Raw genomic sequence first — 10,429 nt, forward strand, 5'->3', positions numbered from 1 at the left:
GAATTATGCTGATTAAAAAATTCAATCAAAAAAGGAAAAACATTATATGGTCTCATTCATTTGTGGCATATAAATATTACTGAAATGGAATAAAGGGAAAGGAGAGAAGATGAGTGAAAATTTCTGTGAGGGTGACACAACATGACAGACACCTAACTCTGCAAAATGAACAAGGGGTAGTGGAAGGGGCAGTGGGTGGAGTGTTGGGGTGACTGGGTGATGGGCACTGAGGGGAGCACTTGGCAGGATGAGCACTGGGTGTTATGCTATATGCTGGCAAATTGAACTCTAATAAAATAATAAAAATAATAATAGTTAAAAATATTATTGTATCATAAAACTAACATTAAGAGCAATAATATAAATAAAATATTACAAACTGTATTAATCCAGATTTCAACCCAAAAGAGCTTATTTTGTATTTTAGACAAATGAAAATAGATATTTTCCTGAACTTTCACCTATACATCCTGGTTCCATTTCACCCCTGCTGTCCTGAACAGGGCCTGGTGACCTGAGCACTCTCTGGTGACATGAGAGCCCCTATATCCCATCGATGCTTGAGTCCCTGCAGGAAGGTTTCTGTCTGGGCTCACAGTGACGTCCCCTCACTGCATCTGCACAGTAATACAGGGCTATGTCCTGAGCTCTCAGGCTGTTCATCTGTAGATAAAGCATGTTCTTGGCTTTGTCTCTGGAGATGGTGAATCGACCCTTCACAGCGTCTGCATAGTATGTGCTGCTTCCACTACTGCTAATGTATGTGACCCACTGTAGCCCCATCCCAGGAGACTGACGGAGCCAATGCATGCTGTAGCTACTGAAGGTGAACCTTGAGGCCACACAGGAGAGTCTCTGGGACCCCCCAGGTTTCACTCGGTCTCCCCCAGACTCCAGCAGCTGTACTTCACCTTGGACAGCTGCAGACAGATGACATCCTGGTCACAATACGGTCACCCATCCCATTTTTCTCACTTCATCTCCACTCACATTCTCAAGGTGTGCTGTTCTCCATGAATTACCTTTTAAAATAGCGTTAAGGATGCAGTTTCAGTGAAATGGCAAGACACTTGCACCTCAATGTTTATAGCAGTAATGTTCACAACAACTAAACTGTGGAAGGAGCTTCAGTGTCCATTAAAAGATGAGTGGATAAAAAATATGTGGTCTATGTATACAGTGGCATATTACTAAGCTATTAGAAATGATAAATACCCACCATTTGCTTCAATGTGGATGGAGCTGGAGGATATTATGCTGAGTGAAGTAATTCAATAGGAGAATAACAAACATATGTTCTCATTCATTTGGGGAATATAAAAAAATGTGAAAAGGAATAAACGCTAAAGCAGAGAAAGTGAGTGGGAAATATCAGAGAGGGAGTCAGAACATGAGAGACTCCTAACTCTGGGACAAGAACAAGGGATAGTGGAAGGGGATGTGGGCGGGGGGTTGGGGTGACAGGGTGACAGACACAGAGGAGGGCAGTTGACAGGATGAGCACTGGGTGTTATGCCATATGTTCGCATATTGAGATATATATTATGAAATATATATGGCATATGAATTATATATGGTGTCAAGAAAAATACAGCTGAGAACACACTCCATAGTGAGTTGTCTGTGTTCTCACCTGATCACTGCATGAGGTTACCTATGGTTCCTGGAGATGTGGAGCCTCTCCCACATGCAGGTTCAGGTCTGGGCTGTTTTAGTTCATGGAAGGAGGCCCCTATATACATGTCCTCTCACAATATGCTCAGCTTGGGATCATTTGTGTCAAACTGCTGTGAACAGAGCAGATGTGACTGCCTTTGTGTGTTCATATTGACTACTTTGAGAAACTATATTTTTATTAGGTAATATCCCAGACTTCAGACTTTTTGTCCATGTGGTACTTTGTAATGATATTTGCACAGAAATCTTGTTTTTATAGGTGTCATGTTTCCCCATACAGTGATTTTTTCCTACCCTTAAATTATTCAGGGTTTGTGATTTGCCCTTGGGCACATTTCAGTGAGTCAGAATCTGGCCTGTGCTCCTCTCCAAAGGACTTACTGGCCCTCTTGAAACACCTGAATGACAGAGTGGCAGGGTTCCTTAGAAATGTGGACCCCTCCTTTATTGAGGATCACATGATTTTGCTAAATTTAGAATTTACCTGAATTTCAGCGGATTTCAATTAATGCAGTTGGATTTGTAACTCTCTATCAACTCAGTCACTGTGTGTCAATCCAGTCAAATCTGTGCTTTTCTGTAATGGTCCTGATGAGCTTACATGATAAAGAATGAGCTGCATTCATGAAGATTTTGGGATAAAATAAAGTGGTGTCAGGATGAACATTTTCCATTGTATAGCCTATATTTCTATTTTTCTTATCCCTCCTAAATGAACAGTGTAATGCTGCCATTCCACTGTAAGTTTTTGATGAATTCCTTTTACATTCCAATAGTACATTCCATCTAAGAGAAGAAAAATATCTACCCTTGAACCCTTCTACAGATTGATCAGGTATTTTTGATAACAAATGTGACAGGAAAATTCATTTTCAATCTATGCCTTTAAACAACCCTAATTTTGAAATTCCCCCTGACCCTATGGGCTATGTACAGGACTTGTCTTCTGTCTCCAAATCTAACACATTGCAACTTTGAATGGATCACATGCATCAGGAAGACTGCCAGCAGAACCCACCAACCAAAAGATGCCTGTGTCCACTTCACAAAGACACGGAGTCTTGCCTATAATATTCCTGCAATTCTAAATTTAGAATTTAGCTGAATTTCAGAGGGTTTCAGGTAATGCAGTTCTATTTGTAAGTCTCTAACAACTCAGTCACTGTGTTCCACTGCAGTTAACTCTGTGATCTTCTGTAATCGCTTTGAAGAGCTTACCTGATGCAGAATGAGCTCATTCAAGCAGAGTTTTGGATATAATAAACTCGTGTCAGAATGAACATTTTCCATTGTATAGCCTATAATTCTATTTTTCTCATCCCTCCTAAACTAACAGTATAGTGGTGCCTTGCAAGTGTAAGTTTTTCAAGAATTCCTTTTTCATTCAAATACTATATTCCATCTAAGGGAAGTAAAGTATATACCATGAACTTCTACGGATTTATCAGGTATTTTTGATAACAAATGCAGCAGGAAATTTCAGTTTCAATCCAATTCCAATTTGTGTCTCTTGTCAACTGTAATGTTGGTTTTCTTAGATCAGTCCCCCTGACTCTGCTTGCTGCATACATGCCTTCTGTTCTGTTTCCAAATCTAGCCCATTCCGTCTTTGATTTCTAATGTTTTATTTATTTATCCATGAGACACACACACACATACAGAGAGAGAGATGCAGAGACACAGGCAGAGGGAGAAGCAGGCTGCATGCATGGACCTGATGTGGGACTCGATCCCTGATCTCCAGGATCAGGCCCTGGGCTGAACGTGGCACAAAACTGCTGAGCAGCCGGGTACCCCCCTTTCCATCTTTGAATGGATCATATGCATCGGGAAGACCACAAGCAGGGCCCACCACCCAAATGGCACCTGTGTCTCCTGCACAGAGACATGGGGTCCTACCAATAATATTCCAGCAATTCTGGTCCTTTGGGAGCATCTGTGCCCTCCTTGAAGCACCAGTCTCACTGTTAGGTGGTGCATTGTTCCTTATCTCACTTGTTGGATGACCTTATGTGCATGGACCACTTATGTCTATAATTACTTCTTGAAACATAATATAATATTAGTACAATACTCAGTAGGCTTGTACAAACGAAAATGAGTCCTTAGGATCCAGAATCAGAGTAGGGGCGAAAATATGTTTACGACACTCTGAAACAAAACACCAGTGTCCAAAGTTCACCTCCAACATATAAATCAGAAAAAATTCGCCACACCATCTTTAGTATAAGAATTATGGGAGAGAGAAGTTAACATGTCAGAAGATTAGGGGAACTCAGGCCTTGTCACATCCCTGGAACAGCTGGACAGTTATTGAATCATTTCGAACATCCATAAAATTGATCAGAGTTGAAAAAACAACAACAGCAAGACTTCTAATAGAATACTGAGCAGGTTTTGGAGTGTTGGAGCTGTGCAGTGTTGACATTGGGGAGATACAACCATGAGGATGACAGCAGGAGGGAGGTTGCTTGCAGAAGCTACTGTTAAGGATTTTAAGGACAAGAGAGGAACATATGAACTTGTAGAATTCTACTCCTGAGGTGGACAAACCTCACATGACGGTGCTCAAATGGAAAAATGGGGAAATTTCCTGGAAGTAAGGACCCCCTAAGTGCCAAGAAGAAAAAGTGGCACCATGTGATGGATGGTTAAGAAGGACAGGAACCTGAAGACGTGTGAACATTGGGTCTGAGTGCAGGCGTTGTGCTTTGTTTCCATAAACTGAACACTGTGTGGTCATGGGACCTCTATTCTGAGACGAGCAGTCAGGAAGTAAACCAGCTCTCATGTCACCCCCTCAGAGGACCAGCCCAGGTCCACATTACAGGAGCTTTTCATATTGTCATTTAGAGACCCATTCATGTGCCTGAGATAAACCAGCTCAGAGACAGGTATGGTGAACACATGATTCAGATGTCAACTGAGGACAGAAAGGGCTTGATGGCTCTCCTATGAGGGCTCCCTGAAGACTCCGGGGTGCAAACATTCAATCTCAGGCTTGAGATAGGAGGCCATGTTCATAACGGCTCTCCAATGCAGTCAGGAAGAGTCACAAAACCCCAATACAGGCCTCAACAGGGTGCGGTGTCAGCATCTACAGAGGAAACAACACCAACAGCAAATGATAACAATCCATTGCCAATTGCACTGTGCATTTAGACATCCAGGTAAGCCCAGCTCAGTTCGAGGGCTGCACACAGCAAGAGGAACTGTGTGCTCCATCCCTTCCACCATCATCTCACATCTATTTTCCGAGTGTTCATGTTTGGGGACAGCTGCTATTTGTATAAATGTTGATAAAATCATCACAGCCAACCAATGCCGTCCTTCTGAGGATTCAGAGCTACTCCCCTGCCTTCTGTCTATGAGTGGACTTACCTTCCCTGAAATAGCTTCACTGTCATGTAAGTTCACATGTAGACTATGGAATAGGATGGTAGAGCTATTAGATATTGACATAACCAGGTCATGTTACCAGGTTGTTGCAAATTCCATGACAAAAATGACTGAATTTAAATAAAATGATAAGAGGTAAATAAGTCATGTAGGTCCCTTGAGGGGTTCCCTTGAGGAAATCCTAAAGGGAAACTGATCTCATGTCCAGAGAGAGAGTCACAGATGGTTGAAATGAGGACACGGGGCACCAAATGTTCATCCAGTGACAAGGGACACACCTAACAGCCATCAGTACAACACAACCCTGTAAGGTGATGGTGAGATACAAATCCCACTGGGTCATCACATCCCCATCTTCAGGAAACGTTATAACAGAACAACCTTAAACTGAGGTTCCAAAGTGTCTGAGAATCTCTGACTCTCTTGTATCATTGTTCTCCTTCTGTTCAGTGTGTCCACTGTGACTTTTTGACAGATACCTATGATTTGCAACAGATTAGTCCTAGTTCCAGGTGAGAAATGCACCCTTCACTGGATGAGGGCGGTTACGTGATACTGCTCACAACAAAAACAGCAGGGCCATGCCAGTGCATCCATGTGTCCCTAATGTCTCTGTGTGTGACATAAAAATCTTAGGATTATATGTCCATACTCTGTGAAAAATGTCCAGGATGCTTTCTCAAGGATTGCTTTGAATATGTAGAAGGTTCTGGGCAACATAGAGATTGTCACAGTATTTATTTTTGTTTTTTTAAAGATTTTATTTATGCATTTATGATAGCGAGAGAGAGAGAGAGAGAGAGAGAGAGAGCAGAGACACAGGCTGAGGTAGAAGCAGGACCATGCAGGGAGCCTCAAATGGGACTTGATCCTGGGACTCCAGGATCACACCCTGGGCCAAAGAGAGGCGCCAAACCGCTGAGTCACGAAGGGATCACCAATATTTTTGTTTTTGTTTTAAAGTTTTATTCATTTGTTCAGGAGAGTCACAGAGACAGAGGCAGAGACATAGGCAGAGGGAGAAGCAGGCTCCCTTCCAAAAGCCTGATGCAGGACTCCACTCCAGGACCCCAGGATCACAACCCTAGCCAATTGCAGAAACTAAACCTCTGAGCAACACAGGTGCCCTGACAATATTCGTTGTTCTAATCTTAAGCACAGAATGTTTTCCATCTCTTTGTGTCTTCTTTAATTTTTTTCCTAAGTTGCCAAACAGGTAGAATCATTTTGGAAAAAAAAAAACATAAACAAAACTACAGCAGGAGGGCATAACAATGTTTGTAGACAAGCTCTATTATAAAGCCTTTATCATCAAGATAGCCTGGTACTGGCAAAAACAACACATAGATCAATGAAACAGAGCAGAGAACGCAGAAAGGGACCCTCAGCTCTATAGGCAACTACTCCTCAAAAAGCAAGAAAAAATATCTAATGAAAAAATACACATCCAAAAATAGATCTGAAAAATATTGGACAGCCACCTGCATAAAAATGAAAGTGGAGCATTCTGCTACACCAAGCACAAAGATAATCTCAAAATAATGAAATACTGAAATCTGAGACAGCAGTTCATTCAAATCCTAGAGGTGAATTCAGGTAGCATCTTTTTGTCCTCAGTTTCAGTGACTGCTAGCAAGGCACCTCTCAAAAGGCATAGGAAACAAAGGGAAAAATAAACTGTTAGCACTTCATCAAGATAGAATTTGTACAACAATGCAACAGGCGACAAAATGAAAGGCAACCTACAGAATAGGACAAGATATTTCCATAACAAATTCAGCTCCCAACAAAACAATCAATCCAGTCAGGAAATGGGGAGAATACATGAACAGGCTTTTCTCCAAAGAAGACTGACAAATGGCCAACTGGCAGAGGAGAAAATGATCCACATGACTTGTCATCAGGGAAATACAAATGAAAACCACACTAAGATCCCACTTATACAACTCAGAATGGATAAAGTAACAAGGACCAGAAACAATAAATATAAGGGAGGATATTGAGAAAGTAGAACCCTCTTTCATTCCTGGTGGGAATTAGGCTTGTAGAGCCACTACCGAAAACAGGATGGAATGTCCTGAAAACGTGAGAATAGAGCCACCTCAGGAACCAGCCATTGCACTACAGGCTATTTACCCCAAAGACACAGATTTAATGAAATGAAGGGACACTTGCACCTCAATGTTCACAGCAGCAAAGTCCACAACAGCCAACTGTGGAAGGAGCCTCAGTGTCTATTGACAGATGAATGGATAAAGAAGCTGTGGTCTATGTATACAATGGGATATTAATCAGCCATTAGAAAAAACTGAAGACCCACCAATTGCTTCGACATGGATGGAACTGGAGGATATTATGCTGAGTGAAATATGTCAATCGGAGAAGGAAAAACATTTTATGATCTCATTCTTGGGGAATATAAAAACAGTGAAAGGGATTATAGGGGAATGGAAAGGAAATGAGTGGAAATATCAGAGGGGGTGACAGAAGTTGAGAGACTCCTAACTCTGGGAAAAGAACAAGGGGTAGTGGATGGGGAGGTGGGCGGGGGTTGGGGGTGACTGAGTGACGGGCACTGAGAGGGGCACTTGATGGGATGAACACTGGGTGTTATGCTATATGTTGGCGAATCCCACTCCAATAAACAATATACAAAAATAAGGTGTGCTTTATATATACAATGGGATATTACATAGCCTTCAGACACAATGAATATCATGAAATAATATTTCCGTCAACATGGATGGAACTGGAGTCATTATATTGAGAGAAATAAATCCATTACAGAAAGGTAATGATATGGTCTCAGTGATATTGAAAGAGACCATAAGGGAAAGAGCGAAACAGTGGGGAAGACTAGAGAGGAAGACAAATCATGAGAGACACTTAAGTCTGGGGAAAAAAACTGAGGGTCACTGGAAGGAAGGAGGTGGGGAATGGGGTCACGGGGTGATCGGAGTTAAGGAGGTTACGTGATGTGATGAACACTGAGGATATAGTGAATGTTGGTAAATTCAATTTAAATAAAGAAAAAAATGACTTCAGCCTCTGCCTCCTGTTGGAACATCATACATAAACTGGGCAGATCAAACAACAAACACTCATTCTCACAGATCTGGTGTCTCGGTCATCTGAGGTCCAGGGACAGGAAGCTGTGGTGTCTGGAGAGCGCCCACATCCTACCCCGTCCTTTCCCAGGCACCTCAAAACGGGCCAGGGTGCAGGGAGCTTTCCCAATCCTGGTGTATAAGGGCCCTGATCCCATCATGAGGCTGCATTTCCAAACCTAAATGGTCCCCTAAGGCTCCATCTCCTCCCCCATATCATGGACATTAGGTTTCACCACAGGGATGGTAAAGGTCACAACCAGTTAGCTGACATAAGCACCTGAAGCATCCATGACTTTTGCCCTGCAGGTCGAAGGTCCTTCAATCCAGCTCCTCTCCCTGAGGATCCTCATGGTCCAGTAGAAGCTACTGGTCTCTGAGCACACCAAGTACACATGACCTTCAGAACCAGATGGTTCCTTGGGAAGAGGACAGCATCCATCTGAGACCTGGATAGGATCTTGGACTATTTGTATTATTATTTCAAGTTTTGTGCCGCTTCCATATATTATTCATCTCCTTTACATATGATTCAGACACTTGTCTACTGAGAATGTCCATGTTTCTCTTTTGTCCTTCCGGTTTTACTCTGGTTTAGTGAAATTCCTCACACCATATCCAGTCTTTATTAACTGGGAGCTCCCTGAAATTCCTTCCTCATTCTTCTCCTCCACCCAAAGTAAAATAAATCAAACAATAACCCATGAGTTCCCTCTTTTGATGCAGTTGGGACACTAACTCCACACAAGCCCTTCCTGGAGCAGGACGCCATACCCACCACTTGCCCACAACACACACCAAGAGCCAGTGTCATTCCCTGGCACCATACAGGCATTTGTGACATGATGAGAGGCCGGCCTGGCTCTCATCAGACATGAAGGTGAAGGTGATGAAAGGTTATACTCTCATTATTGTGTGTGTGTGTGTGTGTGTGAATGACCTCTGAGTCCACTTCCCTACCATGTCAGCTGGGAATCTCTCTCACTCCCAGGCTGGTATTAACAGTTTTGTATTATGTCTCTTTTCTCGTGTGTTGACTGGGGATTTCAATATACCAAGATGTGCAAGACAGTATGTTAGCTGGGGTCCTGTGATCCATAGTGAGTGCCACTAGGACTCATGAAAAGGTTCAGATGATGTCAATGGAGTTATTTGTAATTGGTTAAAATTTTGGGTCAGGAAAAGGTAAGTATAAGTAAGTGCAAGTGATATCATTGAATTCTAAGTCTCTTAGAAAGAGACTGAATAGGTAAACACATAATCAAGTGTTGAGAGGGGCTCCCTGGGGGAAACTGCTCCTTGGAGAGGAAGCCCTGACCCTGACAGGAAACCTGCCCAGAACCAGCCTCTGCACCTGCTCCTGGGATTTCAAGATAGACGTGGTGAGGAGTGCGCACCCCCTGGTGGTCCTGATCCCCACCTACAGGGAGGTTTGTGTCTGGGCTCACAATGATTTCCCCTGACTGTGTCTGCACAGTAATATATGGCCGTGTCCTCGGCTCTCAGGCTGTTCATCTGCAGATACAGCGTGTTCTTGGCATTGTCTCTGGAGATGGTGAATCGGCCCTTCACAGTGTCTGCATACCTTGAGCTACTTCCATCATACCTAATCCATGAGACCCACTGCAGCCCCTGCCCTGGAGCCTGGTGGACCCAGCTCATTTCACTGCTACTGAAGGTGAATCCAGAGGCCACACAGGAGAGTCTCAGGGACCCTCCAGGCTTCACCAAATCTTCCCCAGACTCCACCAGCTGTACCTCTCCCTGGACACCTGCAGACACAAGACATCCTGGTCAAACAACTGTCCCACATCCCCAGTTTCTCTCACTCACTTCCACTCACAGACTCAAGGTCTCTGGTTCTCTATGAATTACCTTTTAAAATAGCAACAAGGGAAACCCAGCCGAGCACACACTCCATGGTGGTTTGTCTCTGTTGTGTCCTGATCAGTGAATCAGGTCACCTTGGGATCCTGGGGCTGGGGCTTCTCTCCCAGCTGCAGGGTCAGGACTGGGCCGGTTTAATCAGTGGCGGGAGGTCCCTATTTGCATGTCCTCTGACTATATAACCAGCTCCAGACTTACATTCGTGTATTTAAAAGCCAGAACAGGGATCCCTGGGTGGCGCAGCGGTTTGGCGCCTGCCTTTGGCCCAGGGCTTGATCCTGGAGACCCGGGATCGAATCCCACGTCGGGCTCCCGGTGCATGGAGCCTGCTTCTCCCTCTGCCTGTGTCTCTGCCTCTC

At 43.6% G+C, this 10,429-nt stretch overlaps 1 protein-coding gene across 1 annotated transcript; it reads right to left on the reverse strand.

Moving 5' to 3' along the window:
* Positions 1–543: 543 nt before the first annotated feature.
* Positions 544–10,168, reverse strand: LOC125755517 (immunoglobulin gamma-1 heavy chain-like). Its single transcript, XM_049113001.1, has 3 exons — positions 10,059–10,168; positions 9,608–9,955; positions 544–920 (listed from the first exon to the last, which is right to left on the reverse strand). The coding sequence occupies exons 1-3, from the start codon at positions 10,102–10,104 to the stop codon at positions 544–546; spliced, it is 771 nt and encodes a 256-aa protein (XP_048968958.1). The 5' UTR covers positions 10,105–10,168.
* Positions 10,169–10,429: the final 261 nt, after the last annotated feature.

The sequence above is a fragment of the Canis lupus genome, chromosome 8, assembly GCF_003254725.2.
Source record: "Canis lupus dingo isolate Sandy chromosome 8, ASM325472v2, whole genome shotgun sequence".
NCBI classification, from domain to species: domain Eukaryota; kingdom Metazoa; phylum Chordata; class Mammalia; order Carnivora; family Canidae; genus Canis; species Canis lupus.